Consider the following 20,899-nt stretch of genomic DNA (forward strand, 5'->3'; position numbering starts at 1 on the left):
TCTCCAGGCGCCAGAGATCAGCTCCCCGGGAGAAAAAGCCAGCTTGGGAAGGGTGTTCTCCATCGCCTTACACGCCACGCAGCCCCCCTTCCCACTCACCAAACCTCCAGCTACTTCCCAACCCAGAGTTGGCAACCCCGCAACCTTCCCCCCTCCCCTTTCGCGCTGACTCCTCGAGCAGCGGAGAAGAAGTTTGACGCCCCTTTGAAAGTCGCGGCGTCTGCAAGGGGGGGGGGGTGCATTGATCTGGCTCAGAGGCGGGGGGGGGACACAAAAGGGGCGGGGCTCCAAGCAGGGAGGAGGAGCCTTTTCCGCGAGGGGGCGGGGAGGAGAGGGGGCGCCCGCCCTGCTGCCCTCCTCTTGGGCAAAAGTGGCTCCGCGCAGTCCCGCCCCGCGGCCGGGCTTTCCCTCCCGCCGCCCCTCGGCCACGTCAGCCGGGGCCCAGATCCAGCGCAGCAGGGCTTGGAGTGGTGGTAGGGGGGGAGGGAAAGGGGCTGAGCCTCCCCCCGAGATCCAGATCCCCCCCGAGATCCAGATCCCCCCCCCCAGGATCCAGATCCCCCCCAGGATGGTGCTGCTCACCATGATCAGCCGCGTCCAAGACGGGCTCCTCTTAGCGGCGTCCATGCAAGAAACCGAGCAGGTAAGGGGACAGGGAGGCGTCCGGCACCGGCAGCTCCTCTCTTGTGCCGGGTGGGGCTTCCTTCTCCCCCCCCCCCTTTCCTTGTTCGGACCAGCCTCTCTCGTGCGTTCTTCCAAGCAGCTCACGCAATTCTCCCTGTGATGCTCCCAACGACAACCCCGCGAGGTAGGCTAGGGGCACAAAGTCATCGCGGAAGGTGGATTTCAAGCTCGGGTCTCCCAAGCCTAGGCCAAGGGCTTCCGCAGCACGGCCACCCCTGCCCTCAGCACCTGTTTTGGGCAGGTGCAATTTTTCAATGATGTTTATTGAGCATGGATTTACGGATCGTTTATTTATATTTTTTTTAGAAAGGGAGCAAGCTAAGTTAAATAGGGCTCACGGCCTGTTCGATAAGAGGGCTGCCAACCTCTGGGAGACAAAATGTCCTGTCCAGCTAATGCAGGTGTTACCGGCTCTCATTGATCGCTGCACCCGTTTCCTGTGAACAAGGGAAGGGTGGTTTTTCGCCAGTCCTCTTGACCAGGGGTAGTCAACCTGTGGTCCTCCAGTCCAGATGTCTATGGACTACAATTCCCATGAGCCCCTGCCAGCATTTGCTGGCAGGGGCTCATGGGAATTGTAGTCCATGGACATCTGGAGGACCACAGGTTGACTACCCCTGCTCTTGACAACCTGAGTTGGTTGCACCTGTTGTAGGTGGCTACATATAGATGGAAGCAGGTTTTCTTTCACAGGCACAAGGGAGCAGTGAGGATGGCACAGTGGCTAAGAGCAGGCCTCCAATTGGCAGACCCTGGTTCGATTCCCCAGTCCTCCTCCACATGCAGCCTGCTGGGCAACCTTGGGCCATTAACAGTTCTCTTAGAGCTGTTCTCTGTCAGCAGTTCTCTCAGAGCTCTCAGCCCCCACCTACCTCACGGGGTAGTGACCAGCTTTGGGACTCCTTCGGTTAGTGAAAAGCGAGATATAACGCCGCCCCCCAGCCAGCTCATCTGGCTTCATAGCAGGCCAAAGGGCTAAGAATGTGGGCCAGAAAGTCATGGTGGTCGCTCAATGGAACCTCCATGTTCAGAGGCAGCCTATCTTCGAGGCCCAGTTGCCAAGGGGAGGGGTAAATAGCACATGAAAGCTGTTGCCTTTACGGGCGGACGTCCCAGAAGTCTCCCGCGGAATTGTAATATAATAATAATAATTCTGATAATAAAGCGGCTTCAATCTCCTCTCTTCTCCGCAGTCAAACCGGAACTTCCAGGAATACCACAACCAAGCCAAGCAGCTTTTCCGGAAACTTGGGGAACATTCCCCAACACGATGCTCCCTAGAAGCCGGACCAATGACTTTCCAGTGAGTGTCTGGGGTGGGAAGGGGGGGGTGAGACCCCGATGCTAGATCTCATTCCGGCTGCTGTAGGCACAAAGTTTAAGGCACGTGAGTCTGAAAAGGCAGAACCCCCAAATGCCATGAATCATTACATTATTAATAGGATGTCATATGGCACCTAGAGCCTCTTGTGGCGCAGAGTGGTAAGGCAGCAGACATGCTGTCTGAAAGCTTTGCCCATGAGGCTGGGAGTTCGATCCCAGCAGCCGGCTCAAGGTCAACTCAGCCTTCCCTCCTTCCGAGGTCGGTAAAATGAGTACCCAGCTTGCTGGGGGGTAAACGATGATGACTGGGGAAGGCACTGGCAAACCACCCCGTATTGAGTCTGCCATGAAAACGCTGGAGGGCGTCACCCCAAGGGTCAGACATGACCCGGTGCTTGCACAGGGGATACCTTTACCTTTACCTTTTTAGAATGTCATAATTATACATTTTAAGCCTTTACAAAAGGTTCGCAAATCATCCGGGGGGGGGGGAAGTGTTACCGAGTCACAGCCCTGTAGGGCTTCCAAAGGCTGGAGAATAGCAGGGGTGGGAGGCTGTGGGCTTCCTTGGTGGGATTTATCACTGGGCCAGCCTCCCCCTCTGTCCTCGTACCTTTGAATACATTTGCCAAAGTGCTGGAAAGAGATCGCCTTCTCACTGAGCGCTTGGTCACAGGAGTCACCTGCTAAACTTAGCTCTTAAAAAATATATATATATCTGAAAATTTGGGCAGAAGAGAGTCGGGTTTGAATCCACTGGAAAGTGTGTGTGGATGAAATAATTTCCATGGAGAATCATAGAGTTTGGAAGGGCCTTTTGGGTCATCTAGTCCAACCCCCTGCACTATGCAGGACACTCACAAACCTATCGCTCATCCACTGTCACCTGCCACCCCCTTGAGCCTTCACAGAATCAGCTTCTCCGTCAGATATCTATCCAGTGCCTGTTTAATGGAGATGGAGAACCCACCACCTCCTGAGGAAGCCTGTTCCACTGAGGAACCGCTCTGACTCTCAGGAACTTCTTCCGGATATTTAAACTAAATTTCTTTTGCATTAATTTCATCCCATTGGTTCTGGTCTGTCCCTCTGGGGCAAGAGAGAACAACTCTGCTCCATCCTCTACTTGGCAGCCTTTTAAATACTTGAAGATGGTGATCAGATCCCCTCTCAGTCGTCTCCTCTCCAGGCTAAATAGACCAAACTCCTATCTTTTGAACTGTTGCTGTGTAGGACTGTCGGGTTTCCTCCATTTGTCTGGGTTTGGCAGAATCAAAGCTTTCCTGGGCTTTCAAAGGAAGAGATTACAGAGGGAATGGCTCCAGCGCAAAACAGGGAGCTGCCAGACCTGTCCAGTATTGACTGGGATCAGGGGCAGTAATTCTTGGGATAATGTTCCCTTCTCTGTGGTTTGAGACACCTCTTGAGAGCCAGCTTGGTGTCGCGGTCAAGAGCAGCGGCTTCTAATCCGGAGAGCCGGGTTTGATTCCTTGCTCCTCCACGTGCAGCCAGCTGGGTGACCTTGGGCTAGCCACAGCCCTGTTAGAGCTGTTCTCACAGAGCAGTTCTCTCAGAGCTCTCAGCCACAACTACCTCACTGGGTGTCTGTTGTGGGGAGAGGGAGAGAAGGCGATTGTAAGCCACTTTGAGACTCCTTCGGGGAGAGAAAAGCGGCATATAAGTACCAAGTCTTCTTCTTTCTCAGCCTCACCTCCCTTGCAGGGGGTCTGTTGTGGGGAGAGGAAAGGGAAGGCGATCGTAAGCCGCTTTGAGACTCCTTCGGACAGTGAAATGCGGGGTATGACTCCCAACTCTTCTTCCCCGCAGTTACTTGATCAGCCAAGGTGTGTGCTACCTGACGCTCTGCGAAGCTGGGCAGCCCAAGAAGCTGGCATTCTCCTACCTGGAGGAGCTGCAGGCGGAGTTCTGGGAGCTGTACGGAAAGAAGGTGCCCTTTGTATCGAGGCCTTACGCCTTCATTGAATTCGGTACGTCCCGAGAAAGACGTGTCCAGCTGAGGCCTTCCCACACCCTCTTGAGAGAGCCAGCGGGGTGTGGTGGTTAAGGGCGGCAGACTCCAGTCCGGAGAACTGGGCAGGGGGAGGGTGTTGATTCCCCCCTCCTCCTCTACGCAGGGGCCTGTGGGTGGCCCTGGGGCACTCCCTGGGCGTTGCCTCCTGGCTCTCGTGTGGAGAGGTTTACTGTTTCCAAACCTATACTTCCTGCAGTCCCTTATTTGCAGTCCCACTTTCTGGCTGGGACAGGCGTTCTCAGAGATCTCCGCTCTGCCTGGCATCCGATGTAGGGAGGGTTGATTCTCAAACGCTTCTCTCCCGAAAAACTCTACGATGCTACTGGACTCAAATTTATCTCCTTCACTTCTGCAGAGTGACCGCAGTACGCTGCCAAGACGCCCGGGGGGCTCTCAGGTGTGAGGCTGCTGGACCCAAAGGGGGAAAATCCAAGGGGGCTCCTTGAATGGGACAGGAAACCCCCGAGGGGGTTCTGGCAGCTCTGGATCGGTTCCACTGACCGGCAGTGATGAGCTGAGCAGCTGCCCTCAGCTGGGTCTCCGAAATGGACTTTCTCTCGGCTTGGGTCTCACTTCCTGCTAGGGATGCCAGCCTCCAGGTGGGGCCTGGGGATCCCCTGGAACGACGGCTCAATTCCAGGCTGCAGAGCTCAGTTCCCCTGGAGAAAACAGCTGCTTTGTCAGGCGGCCTTTCTGGCACTGGACCCTACTGAGGTCTTTCTCCAACCCCAGATCCCCAGAAATTTCCCAGCCTTAATTTAAGGGATGCACCTTAACGAGTATCGAGGCCCCTTAGTATGTGCTAGGAACGGCGACAGGCTTGGGAACTCTAGGCGAGCGTATCGATTTGGCTAGACTGCGGATCGTGACGGACGTTAACCGTGGAACCCCTTCTTGTAGACACTTACATCCAGAAGCTGAAGAAGTCGTACCTGGACACCTGGTCCAAGCGCCACCTGAGCAGCATCAACCTGGAGCTGCAGGACGTCCAGAAGATCATGGTGACCAACATCGAGGAGGTCCTCCAGAGGGGAGAGGCCTTGTCAGGTAGGGAGGGAGCCCTCGAGGGTGCAGAGAGAACGCGAATGGAGGGAGGGCTGGAAACGGGCCTGAGGCCCCCCCTCCCCCCGGACTGGGATTTTATTCCGTTCTCTGGCGACCATGAGGAGGCTGAAGCCCTGGAAGTCCAAGTTACTTCCCTACGAGCCTCAATGGACTGATTGGGACCTGGAATTCTCTTGGAGTTAAGACTTTTCCAGGTAGGGTTGCCAAGCTCTGGGTAGGGCAGATTTTGGGAGCCTGCAGATTTTGGGAGCGTATGGGATTTGGGGCCTCAGTGGAGTACAATCACACAGAGTCCAGCCTCCAAGCAGCCACTCTGCCCCCTGATCTCTGTCCCCTGGAGATGAGCTGTAGAACTGGAGGTGCCCCAAGATTCACCTGGGGACTAGCATCCCTCTTTTTGGACCATAGACATCCCCCAGCACGACATCCCCCAGCACGACAGCTTCAGAGGCTGTATCATAGAGCAGGGGTAGTCAAGCTGCGGCCCTCCATGGACTACAAATCCCATGAGTCCCTGCCAGCGTTTGCTGGCAGGGGCTCACGGGAATTGTAGTCCATGGACATCTGGAGGGCCGCGGTTTGACTACCCCTGCCATAGAGTCTAGGAAGATGGTAGTTATAGAGTGCCACCCTATCCCTGCCGAACTCTTTGCCCTCCTGAGGCCCTACCTCCAATCTCCAGGAAGTTCCCAAACCAAAGTTGGCAACCTGATCCCTCAACTCTTCTTCGTGCCTGATGCCAGGTCTCTACAGGACTATTAGAACGGACAGTTCTGTGGAAGATTTTCAGCATCTAGCGGTTGACAACTGGGAATGGTCAGGGAGGGAAATTTTGGGATGGGGCGGGGCTAGGGTGGCCAGGTCCCTCGTAGCTGTCAGTGGGGGATGGGGGGCGGGGAGGAGTGTCAAAACTTAACACTATGTGCTGACGTCACCTGGAAGCGATATCAGCACAGTAACATGTCTTTGGGTGACGCTCTGGCTTTTGGGCAAAAACTCTATGGGAGAATTAGCTTCTTGCCATAGAGTTTTGCCCAAAAACCAGAGTGTCACCTCCTCCCCTTGACATCACTGAGGTGCCTGCGTCGCTTCCGGGCAATGTCAGCAAGTTGCGTTTGCTTCCTGTTTGCTTCCTCTTGGAGGACAGAGTTAGGCCCTCCTTGTCTCTCTCCTTTCCAGCTCTGGATTCCAAGGCCAGCAGCCTGTCGACTCTCTCCAAGAAATACCGCCACGACGCCAAGCTTCTCAACAGCCGCTCGGCCTACGCCAAAGCCGCCGCCACCAGCCTGGTCTTCGTGGTGGTCATGCTCTACATCCGCTTCTGGTGGCTGGTTTGACGGCTCCTCCTCTCTCCTCCCCGCCTCTCCCAGACCTCTCTTCAGGCCTGCCTTCGAGGGAGGGAGGGGTGAAGAAAAAGGGGACTTTCTCCCTCCTGTCTGTTCCAAGACCAAACCAGGGCCTGTAGCCGGAGAAACCGAAACTTCCAGAGGATCCTGGGCTGTTCCTCTTGTTGCAAAGAGATTTTTTTTATAAAATTGACATGGCATTTTTCGCCCCTTGGTGGCCAAAACCGGAAGTTAGAAAATGCAGAATGCTATTTATAAATGTTAACAACATTTCTCATTTTGCTTTTAGTAAAAAAGTATCTTGCACTTTTCACTGCCAGCAGTAAAACAGAGGTGAGGTTGTATAAGAAGGAAGGGAACACATTTATTGATAAACAGCAAGGACGATCTTCCGGTTATCGGGATGTGTGCTTTTGGTTCTGATAACAGAAATTCAGCGGGTAACACTCCTGTTCTTTTAGCTCCGTGTCCAAACAAGTTGCACCTGTTGAATTTCTGCCTGCCTGCCAGGTGCCATAGACAGAGTCAAAAAGAATAAAGCAAAGTCCAGGTTTGCCCTGAGGTATCATCTGTTCTAACAGGTCTGAGGCAGCTGCTTAAGGCGGAACTATAAGGTCTTTTGATCAATCTGGTTTTTCTGCCCTCTGGGAGCAGCTAGAAACAAGGGGGTCTGCATCGGTTGAACATCTGCCTTCCGGGCAGGAGTTTGGCACATGCCTTTCAGACCTGTCTAAAGAAAGCCCGCAAGTATGGGACAGAGAGAAGCTCCGGCCTCACCAACACACTAAAACGGTGAGTTGATGTTTACAATAGAGGTGGATAGTTCAGCAATAAATTTGATTGTTCAGAAAGCTGCCCCCTTGTGGATGAATGGGTGTGGAAAACAAACCTTTCAAGATGTTTCATTTTAGGCAAGCGTTGGTGGCCAGGGGATAAGCAGAAGATTGTTTCTGCTTTATAGTTTCAAATGTGCAGGGCCCAGGGACTGGGAATCTTAATCCCAGGACATTAAAAAGGGGGAAACTTCTTTGAGCACATGCAAAGTGCCAGAGAAGTGACTTGTCTTTTTCTTCACTTCCTCTGGTGACGTCAGCAGCAGGCTGTCTAATTCTTGTGTCTTTATTCACTTGAGTTGTACCCTGCCTTCTCCCCAAGGGGGACCCAAAGAGCTTTCCATCGTTCCCCCTTCCTCCTTCCCCTCTTCACAAGAACGCCGTGGACTGGCCTGAGGTCCCCCTGAGAGATTCCGTGGCGGACTGGGGATTCGAACCCGGTTCCCCCAGATCCTTGCCTGGCGTTTTAACCCCACGCCCCATCTTCGAGCCACAATCTCAGCAGCTGGCAAAATCGTGGCCACTGGTGCAGAGCGCTTTCCCTTCGTCATTAAATAATATAATTTTTATTGAATCTCTTCTGTGGTCGGCCTGGGCCAAAGGTGCAGGAGAGGGCAGCCCAAGAGTCCTGAATTTTTGAGGAAAAGGTCCAGACCAGGGGTAGCCAAACTGCGGCCCTCCAGATGTCCGTGGACTACAATTCCCAGGAGCCCCTGCCAGCATTCGCTGGCAGGGGCTCCTGGGAATTGTAGTCCACGGACATCTGGAGGGCCGCAGTTTGACTACCCCTGGTCCAGACGGATGGGGAATGACTACAAGAGGTTGGGAGAGGGGATGATAAAGACGCTTGCAGTTTTAACATAACACGAGAAAGCAGAGAGACAGACTAGCAGGGCCGCCCATCCGGACCCCTCTCCGACCCAGGGCTGGCCGCCGGAAGCAGCCTCGTCTCTCCTGCTTCCAAAGAAAGTCCTCGCTTAGGTGTCCTGTCATTACCTTGTGGAATTTGACGCCTCGAGGTCTGGCAGTGGCCATGACGTTCTTCAAAGACAGCTTGGGTGAATTCTTGGGGGCCGGCTCTTGTGGCGTCTACAGGCGGGAGCGGTGCACCTCTGCAGACCAGTTTCTGGGGAAGGCCATGCCCGTGGGCTTCCCGTTGGCCGCCGCAGGAAACAAAATGCTGCATCCGGCCTGATCCAGCAGAGCTCTTCTTATCTGGAATAGTGGCCGGAGGATCTGGCCGAGTCCGTTTTATCCCTTGTGGGATCCCCCAGACCCACACTCCTCCGGTCTTTCTCCGTTGGAAGACTTTGCTTTTGAGGAGGGCTTCAGGTTTGGAGAGGCATCATGACTCATAGAGTCACAGAGTTGGAAGGGATCTCCTGGGTCATCCAGCCCAACCCCTTGCATTATGCAGGACACTCACATCCCTATTGCTCATCCACTGTCACCTGCCACCCCCTTGAGCCTTCACAGAATCAGCCTCTCCGTCAGATGGCTATCTAGCCTCTGTTTAAAAATTCCCAAAGATGGAGAACCCACCACCTCCTGAGGAAGCCTGTTCCACTGAGGAACTGCTCTAACTGTCAGGAACTTCTTCCGGATGTTTAGACGGAATTTAGACCAGAGTCTCTCCTGTTGTGCGACATCGTGTGGGACATCAGATTTCTCCTCTAGCATGCCATGCTCATTCTTCCACGTAGGGCACAGGCGCGCCTCCCCTCCATTCCAAGGAAGCTGCCATTTTGGGGGCTCTTCCTGCAATGGCTGCCCTCCTTCCCTGTGTGAGCTCACAGGGCAACGTCCGGTCCTAGCTTGGCCAGCAGCTGCTGTGCCCCACAGCACCAGCCCCCATCCAGCCCGCCCTACCCCTCGAGAGGGTGGAGTCACTCAGGGGACAGCCCCACGGCCTCTTCTGATGAGCTTGCAGGCAGCGTGGAAGGAGGAAGAACCTTCAGAGGGATTTCATTCTCTGGGACTGGGGGAAGCAGCGGCCTGCCGGCCTGCCAGGAAAACTTGCGTGGGATGGGAGCTGAGCGGTGGAGGTGTGGCCGGGGCCTGTGTGTTGGGAGCGGGCCAGCAGTGGGAGAGGGGCGGGGAGAGTCCAAGAGGGACAGGATGTCGTGGTGGAGGCGCTCCTGGGCCACGTCCCGCGCGAGGCGGCCCACGTGGTCCGGGATGTTCTGCTTGGCGCCGTGTTGAAGGAGGAGGCAGGCCACTTTGCAGCTCCCTTCTTGGGCGGCGAGGAAGAGCGGCGTCTGTGCCTTTGGGGGGCAAAAACAGAGAGCAAGATTCAAATCCAGCAGCACCCGAAAGGACAACACCCTATCTGGGCTGTAAGCTTGTGAGAGTCAAAACTCCCTTGGTTAGGTCCAAGCTACGGAGACAAAAGGAGCTTTGACTCTCAAAAGTTTAAAGGTGAAGGTAAAGGTGTTCCCTGTGCAAACACTGAGACATGTCTGACCCTTGGGGTGACGCCCTCTAGCATTTTCATGGCAGACTCAATACGGGGCGGTTTGCCAGTGCCTTCCCCAGTCATTACCGTTTACCCCCCAGCAGCAAGCTGGGTACTCATTTTACTGACCTCGGAAGGATGGAAGGCTAAGTCAACCTTGAGCCGGCTGCTGGGATCGAACTCCCAGCCTCATGAGCAGACAGCTTCAGACAGCATGTCTGCTGCCTTACCACTCTGCGCCACAAGAGGCTCTCTCGAAAGTTTAGGCTAGCCTTTATCAAGTTTTTTTACCACGGAGAACCCCCTGAAACATTCTTTAGGCTACGAGAAACCCCCGAAGTGGCACAATCATACAGAATATGATTGGGAAGCAGAGCTGTGTACAAGCCCACCCAGGATACCTCCCTTCCCAACCCCCTACAGGCCCTTCACTGGCCATTTTTGGGAGGGGGCGGTGGGTCGATGTGACCATAGAAAGTCATATCGCCTGATGAATGTTGTGCCAATTTTTAGAAACATGTAAAAAAGTTAATTAACTCCCACCCCTTCAGGAAACCCTTCCAGGCCCATCCAGAAACCCCAGGGTTTCACGAAATCTTGGTTGGGGAAGCCTGGGTTAGCTGCACTGCATCCTTTCTGAGAAGGGCTCAGCCTACCCGATTGTCCTGGGCGTCCTTATCGGCTCCGTTTCGGAGCAGGACGAAGGCGGCACCTTCGTTGTTGACCGCTGCGGCCCAGTGGAGGGCGGTCTTCCCTGCAGAATGTCAAAAACAAGATTGTTGCGGCAGGAGGGCCAGAGGCCTAGTCAGTTAACGACAACAAACAAGGGCCGAACAGCCTAGCGTTCCTCTCGGGGTTTGGTACGAACTTGTGACAGAAACACACCCACTCGCAGTCCCCCTTGCAAGTCACGACAGACACCTTTCCTGTTTTATTTCTGAACTGCTGTAAAGGCTGCATCCACCTGTTGCAGGTCATTGTGCCTTCCCTGCCCTACAGCAATCATTCGTGAAAGGAAATTCCGGTGCACGTGAGCCAAATCGGCTGCCAGTTGGCATCACGGCAACAGGACTGTGAGCCTGAAGTAATAGAATGAAATTTGGGTCCGGTGGCACCTTTAAGAGCAACAAAGTTTAATTCTGTGTAGAAGCTTCTACGTGCAGGCAGACAAAATGTACCTAGAAAAGAATAAGAATGTTTTATCACTACCCAAAGGGGTCTCAAAGTGGCTTACAACGGCCCTCCTTTCCTCTCCCCACAATAGACACCCTGTGAGGCAGGTAAAGCTGAGAGAGCCCTGATATTACTGAAGAAGAAGAAGAGTTGGTTCTTATATGAGGCTTTTCTCTACCCAAAGGAGTCTCAAAGCGGCTTCCAATTGCCTTCCCTTTCCTCTCCCCACAACAGACACCCTGTGAGGAAGGTGAACCTGGGAGAGTTCTGAGAGAAAGTGCTTTGAGAGAACAGCTCTAACAGAACTGTGACTAGCTCAGTCTCACCCAGCTGGCTACATGTGGAGGACAAGTGGTGAATCGAACTCAGGCCTCCAGATTAGAGGCTGCTGTTCTTCAGCATACGAAGCTGGTTCACAATGTGCATGTACATGAAATCTTCTACCCAGCATGGTCTTAAAGGTGCCACTGGACTCAGACTTGGTTCTAGACTTTAGTCTGGTAATCTGACCACTATATCACACTGTCTGGCAAAACACTAGTTGATAGTCCATAATATAGGGATTCCAGCTCCAGATTGGGAGATACCTGGAGATTTTTGGGGTGGAGCCTAAGTTGTGTGGGGTTTAGGAAGGGGAGGGGCTTCAGTTGAGACATAATGCCAGAAAATCCCCCCTCCCGAGGAACTAATCTTCTTGCCTGGAGATGAGCTATAATTCCAGGGGATCTCCAGGCCCCACTTTGAGGCTGGCATCCCCAGGTCTGCCTGGCAAGAAGAGAGAGCAACTGCAACAGGAAACACAGATCACAGAGTCCAAACTAGGCTTCGGCATTCAACACAGACCCCTTGTGTTTGCAGGATCCCTGGCTGGCTGCCCCCTGCATTCTAACCCCCTCTCCCCACACACACACACACACACAACAGCTGGCGGCGTCTTCAGGCAGAGCGATCTGCTTCCGACTCACGGAAGCCGACGCTGGAATAAATTGGGTCAGTCCTTCAGGTGCCTCCGAGCTCCTGTTTCAGCCACCGACTCTCCGAGGCTTTTACCTCTCTTGTCTGTGGCCCCGACGTCTACCCGATTGGCCACCAGCTCCTCCACCATGTTTTCGACCCCAAGACGCGTGGCCAGAATTAGTGGGGTGGAGCCGTCGTGGGCCGAGGCGTCCAGGTCTGTCTGCCGGTGCCGGAGAAGGATCTGTGGGGGAGGACCTGGTGGTCAGTACCTGGCTGGCTGGGTTCTTTTCTAAAGAAGTCATAGATTCCTAGAGTTGGAAGGGACCTCCAAGGTCATCTAGTCCAACCCACTGCACAATGCAGGGAACTCACAACTACCTGCCCACCCACAATGACCCCAATTTCATGCCCAAGTGATCCCTGCACCAAAAATCTCCAGAATCCAGCCTGGCCTGGAGGAAATTCACCTCCCATTCCAATTTAGAAGTGAGGGAAAATAAGTCTTGTGAGGGAATGACAACCAGGAACTGATGCCCTGACCAATCAGCGACAGACTGTTTTGTTATGTCAGCGTTGGAGGAGCGGAGGAGGGGGAAGGAGTTAATCTGCAAAACGCAGAGATCTACACTGAATACTGGGGCTTTGGGAGGAGTTTCTCAAATGTAGCGAGTTATATCCACTCCTGGATATCGTGGGGGAAAGTTAGTGTAACTGTGGAGCAAGCATAAACATTGCACAGGAAAAATTTAAAGTGCTAAATATCCAAATGGAAATAGAATAATTTTAATTTAATTCGGGGTTACCAAGGATTAAAATCCCAGTGCAGATTCAGCCCTGGTCTCTGAACCCACGGATCTAACACTGAAATGACTGCTGGATTCCGCTTGTCACCACTTTTCTTGTTTTGCTTTGCTTGTGCAGTTTCGTTTCTAATTTCCATTTGGGAGAATGGCCTCGTGGGAGGAGGGGAGCTTGGACATGATCAGGTGAGCCTGGCCTTGGTCGCCTTGGCACAAATGATGTCATATGCACCTGGGCACAAAGCTACTGTACACTTTCCATGAGAATGGAGGAGCCTGCCTTTTCCGTGAGAAAAAGGGGAGTCTTGCCTTCTTTGGTGGGGCGTGTTTAGGTGGGTCAGGGGTGGGGACTCGGGTTAGGGTTAGACTCAGGCAAGAGACCTTCGGAGTTGGCTTGCCATGGCCTGCCTCTATTTAGTGAACCTGTACTCCCTTGGAGGTCTCCCATCCAAATACGAACCAGAGCTCATCCTGCTTAGCTCCTGAGATCTGATGAGTAGAACAATGGGAAGGTTGGCCCCTAGCTGGACGAGGGGGTGAGACACTTAGATTTTCTTTTTTCTTTCACCTGCCACCAAGTAGATGCAATAATATTTATTAAGGGATGTTGTAGGATTTTATGGTGTTTTATCTTTTTATTATTGTAAACCACCGTGAGCCCACCAGAACAAAGAAAGAAAGAAAGAAAGAAAGAAAGAAAGAAAGAAAGAAAGAAAGAAAGAAAGAAAGAAAGAAAGAAAGAAAGAAAGAAAGAGATGGGCTAACCTGAGCCATCCAGGCCTGAGCATCCGTGACTTAGAACAGTGTAACAGAACTTCTGCCCTCCCTCTCCCCCTTGGTTGATACCTGGAATACTCCCAGTGCGTCTGCTGCTATAGCACTGTGCAAAGGGGTCCTCCCCCACTGATCACGGGCGTTGGCGTTGGCCCCAGATGCTAGGAGTCTTCGGGCGGCATCAGCGCGGGAGTATCGGGCCGCAAGGTGAAGGGGCGTCTCTCCAGAGCTTTCCTCTTGTCTGTCTGCCCACAACTCTTCCACTTTCGAGATAGGGGTGTGGGCCAAGGGCATCAGTGGTGTCAGGCCACAAACTGAAAGGGTAGAAGGCAGGGGAGTGAGAGGGATGATTGATTGATTGATTGATTGATTGATTGATTGATTGATTGATTGATTGATTGGTTGGTTGATTGATTGATTGATTGATTGATTGATTGATTGATTGATACCCCATTCCTCCCAGCGTGCTGGCCTGGGGCGGATTCCAATATAATCATGAAATATATACAATAAATTTGTTAAACATTTATTGGGTGAGTCCATCCTCCAAAATGGCCATTTTCTCCAGAGCGGCAGATGACCAGTTGCAATTCTAGGAGATCTCCAGGTGGGGATGCCAGCCTCCAGGTGAGAACTGGGGGAGTCCCCTGGAATTACAGCTCCTCTCCATGCAACAGAGATCAATTCCCCTGGAGAAAATGGCCGCTCAGAAGCTGGACTTTATACCCCCTTGAAGCCCCTCCCCTCCCCAAACCCCGCCCTCCGGAGGCTCCACCCCCAACGGTACATTTGCCAGGAAAGCAGACGTCTTAATTTACCTGAGCCTGGAGGTTTGACGGCTTTCAGCTTGGAATTCTTTTCCTGGTCTGGGGTCAGCATGTTGAACGGCACCTGCTTCTTGGCCCTAGACTGGCCTTCGTTTTGGTGCGAAATAGATTCAGGATCCTCCTTAAAAAAAGAAGAGGTTGTCAGACCTGCTCTGGCGCCCCCCATCGTGCACAGACAGAACTGCAGCCTGTCCTTTTGTCTATTCCAGGGGTAGTCAAACTGCGGCCCTCCAGATGTCCATGGACTACAATTCCCAGGAGCCCCTGCCAGCGAATGCTGGCAGGGGCTCCTGGGAATTGTAGTCCATGGACATCTGGAGGGCCGCAGTTTGACTACCCCTGGCTTGCTTCTTTTTGCATTGAAGCGATGCTGGGAAATATTAACCTTGTTGCTGGCAGGGCTGTGGTTGTGTTTTTTAGTTGTGCGGCTTGTGGCAGAAGCTGTGCACACCGAAGCTGACACCCTGAACGCAGCTTTTGTTGCTCTTCAAGCTGCCACTGAACTCAAATTTGGCCCTGCTGCTTCAGAACAATATGGCCACCCACCTGGGTCCACCTGACACCTTTCCCAATGGGTCGAGACTGAATCCGAAATACCTCGACAGGGCCAGTTCCAGGTTTTGCGGGGCCCTGGGTAGTAGTGGCGTATTCAGGGCAGGGCGGTCATACCCTGAATACACTACCACTGCATGCCCCTTTCTCCTTCCTTGTAAGTTTTTAAGCAGAGCAAATTTGGAAAACTCAACACCGGTCAGTCCTAGAGGAGATCAGCCCTGACTGCTCTTTAGAAGGCCAGATCCTGAAGATGAAACTCAAATACTTTGGCCACCTCTCTGAAGGAAGGACTCCCTGGAGAAGAGCCTAATACTGGGAGCGATCGAGGGCAAAAGAAGAAGGGGGCGACAGAGAACGAGGTGGATGGATGGAGTCACTGAAGCAGTAGGTGCAAACTTAAATGGACTCCGGGGAATGGTAGAGGACAGGAAGGCCTGGAGGATCATTGTCCACGGGGTCGCGATGGGTCGGACACGACTTCGCACATAACAACAACAAAGATAGCCCCTCACAGAGATGCCGATTCTGTGAACTTCAGCAGATGGTGAGTGGGTGGGCAGAAGGGATTGTGTCCGTGCTTGGCTCTTGTGGCTCTTTCTTGCATGCCCTGGGAAATGCCAAACACCACTTTGGGGTCAGGAAGCTAATTTCCTCCAAGCCAGACTGGCCAGGGAGTCTTGGTTTACTGGGGGTGGGGGGAGCGGAGAGTCATCTGGGCATAGATTTGGGGCCGCTGTGGGCAGGCAGGTAGTTGTGAATTTACTGCATTATGTGGGGGGTTGGAGTAGATGACCCTGATGGTCCTTTCCGACTCTATGATTCTGTTCTGGGCGCTGGTTCCAGGAGAGGGCAGGAGGACCTGAGCTTCTTCCTACCTACTCTGCTCGAGGGCACAGCAGAGGTGATACCCAGCAAGTCTGTTTTTCTCCCAGCAGGGATGGGGAAGTGAGTGACCATGGTCGAGGCAGTGCCAAGGGCTGCTGCTGGGGAGGCCTGCCTAAGTTTTCCCCAGCCACCCAGGTGAGATGCCCCAGCCCAACCCTCACTGCCCACACCCTCCCTGCGGCCCTGTTTGCCGCCAGCCACAACACTCGTGGGCCGCTTTCAGCCCCTTTCCTTCCACGGTGCCAGTGAGCATCAGCAGCCAGCCGCCCTAGGGGTGGTTGGGCCTGGGCACTGAAGTGGCAGAAAGGGTTGCTCCAGATTCATGGTCGTCCTCGGGAAGCCTGTGTGCCAAAGGGCAGGGCTGGCTGGCCGCATCCTGCCATCTCTGATGGGGAGGCCGAACCGGGCAACGGCCAGTCCAGGGCCTTGGCAACTGCCCCACCTAAGGGCATGCTGATGCCAGCCACAAACCTTGATATCCTTGAGGTTCAGTGGCCCATCGAAGTCCTCAGAATCCTCTACAAATTCGGTCCCCGACTTCCTTGGCCTGTGTTGAAACAGCAGGGGGATTAAAAGAGAAAAGAAAATAAACCCAAAAGATAGTCATATATGTACAATATGCAGGGGGCGTTGGAGGAAGTATGTTTTTAGCATAGCATAGCAACAGCCTGATGATTTTCAAATTATCTCCTCCAGTGCCCTGATTGGCTCAATGGGAGACTTCCTGCACCTTTGAGCAGACTTCCTCCCTGCTTGCCTCCAGAGCAGCAGCAGAGCAGAAGACTGACTGCAGACAGCAGTTAGAACAGTTATGTGGGCCTCTCATCTCCTCTTTCTATACATAGTTGTTGCTCTTCATCGATAAAAAACTGTTTTATTCTTTAAGCAGCCTTGTGCTCTGCTCCTTCGCATATTTAGTAACTCGGTAATTTAAAATTATTTATATCTTTTGTTGCTTTTAATACAATGTAACTTCCACAATGTTGTACACTGTCCTGAGATGACCGGCTCATGAGGGGTGGCTTATACATTCAATGAATGAATGAATGAATGAATGAATGAATGAATGAATGAAATGTTTAAATTCTGCCAACGCTACACAGGATGCTAGAATCTCGGGAGAGGTCATCTGCAGTGGACATATAAGATTAAGATTGGTAATTTCAAATTATTTATATCTTTTTTTGCTTTTAATACAATGTATCTTCCATAGTGTTGTACAATGCCCTGAAATGACAGGCTTGTGATGGGTGGCTTATACATTCAATGAATGAATGAATGAATGAATGAATGAATGAATGAATGAAATGTTTAAATTCTGCCAATGATACACAGGATGCTAGAATCTCTGGAGAGGTCATCTCCCTCTTTATTTACTGCACTCAGTATTACTCTTCTATGACGGGCCAAAACTCTGCAATATTAACCAAAAATCCCAAATTCCCAATAGGAAATTGGATGAGTCTTGACAGCATTTTCCATCATGACATCTGCCTATGGGCCTGCTGTAAGGAAGGCCACCCTCGTGTCTTTCCCCCCACTCACTTCAGTCCGATGGCATCTTCGCCCACGGGCTCCCTGCGGCACCGCCGTTTCTTGCCCTGCCGCGGAGCAAATCCAGGGGGGAGCCAGAGCAAGCCCTGCTCCCGACGTTGGGGCCGGCGGATCCTCCACACCCCCAAAAAGATGCCCAGCACGACTGCCACGACTCCGGCCACCGCACAGTAAACAAGAGGCCCGGGGAAATGGGAAACCACGGCCTGAGGATCTGCCATGGGAAGAAGAGACTGTGAAATGCAAGTCCCGGTCCGTGTCCGTGACGTAAATAACGGAAGCCGACATTAGGGTTGCCAGCTCTGGGTTAGGAAATACCTGGAGGGTTTGGGATTGGAGCCTAGGGAAGGGGAGGGGTTGGGGAGGGATCTCTGCATGATATAATGCTGTCATGTCCACCCTCCAACGAAGCCGTTTTCTCCAGGAGAACTGATGTTGGTTATAATACCGGAAGATCTCCAGATGCCAAATGGAGGTTGGAAACCCTAGTCTACACGTCCCAGGGTTCTCTAGGGCAGGGGTAGTCAACCTGTGGTCCTCCAGATGTTCATGGACCACAATTCCCATGAGCCCCTGCCAGCAAACGCTGGCAGGGGCTCGTGGGAATTGTAGTCCATGAACATCTGGAGGACCACAGGTTGACTACCCCTGCTCTAGGGTGTTAAGCTGGTTCAAGATTGTGATTGGGAGGCAGGAGGAGAATAATAAAAGAAGGCTCAGTGATTCTCGGGATGCCCTTGTAGAGCTGGGGGAAAGTTCGCAATATTTAAAATGCTTCTGATTTCTTTTCCAGATGTAAATACTACAACTGTCATTGCCATTCCTCCAATTTTTAAATCATGTCTCTAGAAAAACCTGAATGTTAGGGCTTGTGGAGGAATGTTAAGGCGCTAATGCTAAATGTTAAGCTACTTTCTAGAAAAACCTGAATGTTAGGGCCCCGAATATTAGGGCTTGCGGAGAAATGTTAAGGCACTAATGGTAAACATTAAGCTACTTTCCGCACGTCCCTTGTTTTTCTAACAGCTTCCAATTCAGCACAGATTTTATCAGCTCCCAAGGAAAAAAAAGCGTATCTATCCGTGGCTATTCCCTCGAGCTTTTAACAGAAGCTGCAGCTGCAGAATTCTTGATGCTTTTCACAGCCCGAAGATTGGCATGTTTCTGTCTGCAGCGAACTGAGTGGCTGCTAAAAGCATAACAGCAGAGGTTGACCAAAACAGCTCAACTGGAAAGAGTCGGCCAAATTTACCTCCTTAATTGGAGAAAAGACTACTGCTGTTATCTGTTGCTAACTGGAAACCTCTTATAGGATTTGTACGGGATATGAACAAAAATGAAATGATGGTCTACATCATGGGTAGTCAAACTGCGGCCCTCCAGATGTCCATGGACTACAATTCCCATGAGCCCCTGCCAGCATTCGCTGGCAGGGGCTCATGGGAATTGTAGTCCACGGACATCTGGAGGGCCGCAATTTGACTACCCCAGGTCTACGTCATGGGTGGCCAACCTGCGGCTCTCCAGGTGTCTATGCTGGCAAGGGCTCATGGGAGTTGTAGGCCACGGACATCCGGAAAGCCACAGTTTGGCCACCACGGAACTAGACAGCGGTCCAACCTTTTCCATCGGAGGCCCTACAAACAACCCCAAGACCTGTTTCTTGGGTCCCAGCCCTGCAGTCTTGGTTTTCTCTCAGATCACACCAGCGTTCCAGGCCCCACCTACCCTTTTTTGCAGACTCGACCCACGCAGCTACCACCGTGTATGGCACAAGGGATTCAAGGGTCCTTTTGGCGGCTAAGGCCCCCAGGAAATTCAGTGCAGATCTGGGGGATGTGGGGCACAGCCCTGAGCACCGGTTCCTATCCACGGCCAGGAAAATGGTATGCCTGTGAGAAATCAGACCAAGAGGGAAAACTGGCGTCAGAGGAAGAATCGCGAGCAACGTGGGTCAGGCGGAAATCAATGGGTGGAAGGCTCTAGAATATTCCGTTCCCACTTTTATTTTTGGGTCTGTGTTTCTGTGCTTCCTATAGCTGCACAACGGGCATATTCAAGAGGGCTTTCCTAACAAGGAGAATTTGGGGGGGGGGACTGTTAATTGGGGGAAATGCAGCATTCATAGAATCATAGAATCATGGAGTTGGAAGGGTCCTCCGGGTTCATCTAGTCTAAACCCCTGCACTGTGCAGGACACTCACAACCCTATCCTCATCCAGTGTCACCTGCCACTCACTTGAACCTTCACAGAATCAGCCTCTCCATCAGATGGCTCTCCAGCCTCTGCTTAAAAATCTCCAAAGATGGAGAACCCACCACCTCCCGAGGAAGCCTGTTCCACTGAGGAAGCGCTCTAACTGTCAGGAACTTCTCCCGGATGTTGAGACGGAATTTCCTTTGAATTAATTTCATCCCATTGGTTCTGGTCCGTCCCTCCGGGGCAAAAGAGAACTCCTCCATCCTCTATCTGTCCCTCTATATCTAAGACTCTGGAGAAAGATAAGACATATATTCATATTAGGGTTGTCCTGTGTGGAAACAGGCCAGGGATTGCCAACCAGAGTTTTGGGAAACCCGGGTTCACAGGAGAGCTCCCTAGGGATCACTGAGGCCCATATCCCCTGTTGCTCTACAGGCCTCGTCTCTTTCTCCGCAATGTCGACACAAAAAGATCGATCAATTAACTGGCTGACGGCCTCCTGCATCTTTCTTCCGCACCTACTTCTCTAAAGGGGCAGGTCCCTATTTCTGGGTTTCCTCGGAGCCTGAAAAATATTTCAAAGGTTCCACCATGGTCAAAAGGTTGAAAGAGGCTACTTAGGGCCAAGACTGTGTGCTCTAAGCCAGGGGTAGTCAACCAGTGGTCCTCCAGATGTCCATGGACTACAATTCCCATGAGCCCCTGCCAGCAAACGCTGGCAGGGGCTCATGGGAATTGTAGTCCATGGACATCTGGAGGACCACAGGTTGACTACCCCTGCTCTAAGCTACGAGCCAAGAGCCCTTTGGTCCACAGGTGCCTCTGGCAAAGGTTATGCAGGGCAGCCAACCTGAGCTGTCCGCGCAGAGGAAAGGCCTCTCTCTTACCCAATGGCCTCTGCGGCGGCCTTCTCCTCAGCCCCGGTCCAATTGCTGCTGCTCCCGAGCTCTTCCTTTCCCGTATAGGGGTAGATCCTCTCTCTGCCCCGAAGGTCCTGATGAAGCCGTAGGGCCCCGCGCAGAGCGGCAGCCAAGGAACGCAGGAACTGGGGCAGCCCTTCCTGGGGCAGCAGGATAACCAGGCCCAAGGCTGGGCCCTCCGTGGAGGCGGAACAGCAGTCCCCGCCATCCCAGCCGCAGAGGGCCGTGTCGCAGCCGCCATCGCAGTAGCCGTCGGAGAAGTGGTCCCGGCAGTATCGCTCGTAGAGGGGGCTGAGGGGAAGAGCAGGCGCAAAGAGGGATGAAGGGCAGGCCCCAGGGAGGGAACCCCTGTCAGCCCCTCAGGAAACGTTCTCCAGGCAGGTCGGGAGGGAATGTATAAGTGAGCCAGTTTGGTGTACTGGTTAGGAGTGTGGACTTCTAATCTGGCATGCCAGGTTCGATCCTGCGCTCCCCCACATGCAGCCAGCTGGGTGACCTTGGGCTCGCCACGGC

The 20,899-nt window shown here is 52.8% G+C and overlaps 2 protein-coding genes across 2 annotated transcripts in view; one reads left to right on the plus strand and one right to left on the minus strand.

The window, feature by feature from the left end:
• The first annotated feature begins 367 nt into the window (after positions 1 to 367).
• LOC143834406 (vesicle-trafficking protein SEC22b-like) lies at positions 368 to 7,301 on the plus strand. Its single transcript, XM_077331233.1, has 5 exons — positions 368 to 643; positions 1,878 to 1,987; positions 3,835 to 3,995; positions 4,940 to 5,086; positions 6,284 to 7,301. The coding sequence occupies exons 1-5, from the start codon at positions 569 to 571 to the stop codon at positions 6,439 to 6,441; spliced, it is 651 nt and encodes a 216-aa protein (XP_077187348.1). The 5' UTR covers positions 368 to 568; the 3' UTR covers positions 6,442 to 7,301.
• Positions 7,302 to 8,074: 773 nt separating this feature from the next.
• The window catches only part of NOTCH4 (notch receptor 4), a 35,907-nt gene continuing 23,082 nt past the window's right edge, over positions 8,075 to 20,899 (minus strand). The window contains exons 18-26 of the mRNA XM_077330798.1: positions 20,354 to 20,677; positions 18,992 to 19,155; positions 17,255 to 17,477; positions 16,181 to 16,256; positions 14,261 to 14,390; positions 13,515 to 13,756; positions 11,962 to 12,109; positions 10,395 to 10,492; positions 8,075 to 9,547 (exon numbers count right to left, since the gene is read on the minus strand). Coding sequence (XP_077186913.1) covers positions 9,170 to 9,547; positions 10,395 to 10,492; positions 11,962 to 12,109; positions 13,515 to 13,756; positions 14,261 to 14,390; positions 16,181 to 16,256; positions 17,255 to 17,477; positions 18,992 to 19,155; positions 20,354 to 20,677 — 1,783 coding nt within the window. The 3' untranslated portion in view covers positions 8,075 to 9,169. The remainder of the gene's footprint in view (positions 9,548 to 10,394; positions 10,493 to 11,961; positions 12,110 to 13,514; positions 13,757 to 14,260; positions 14,391 to 16,180; positions 16,257 to 17,254; positions 17,478 to 18,991; positions 19,156 to 20,353; positions 20,678 to 20,899) is intronic.

Source organism: Paroedura picta, chromosome 3 (genome assembly GCF_049243985.1).
Source record: "Paroedura picta isolate Pp20150507F chromosome 3, Ppicta_v3.0, whole genome shotgun sequence".
Lineage (NCBI taxonomy): Eukaryota > Metazoa > Chordata > Lepidosauria > Squamata > Gekkonidae > Paroedura > Paroedura picta.

Bases quoted from the DNA above. Each gene is read 5' to 3' on its own strand.
- LOC143834406 (XM_077331233.1), top strand. From the start codon at position 569: ATGGTGCTGCTCACCATGATCAGCCGCGTCCAAGACGGGCTCCTCTTA. The intron at 1,988-3,834 runs GTGAGTGTCTGG...TCTTCCCCGCAG, and splicing joins GCCGGACCAATGACTTTCCA to TTACTTGATCAGCCAAGGTG. The intron at 5,087-6,283 runs GTAGGGAGGGAG...TCTCCTTTCCAG, and splicing joins GAGGGGAGAGGCCTTGTCAG to CTCTGGATTCCAAGGCCAGC.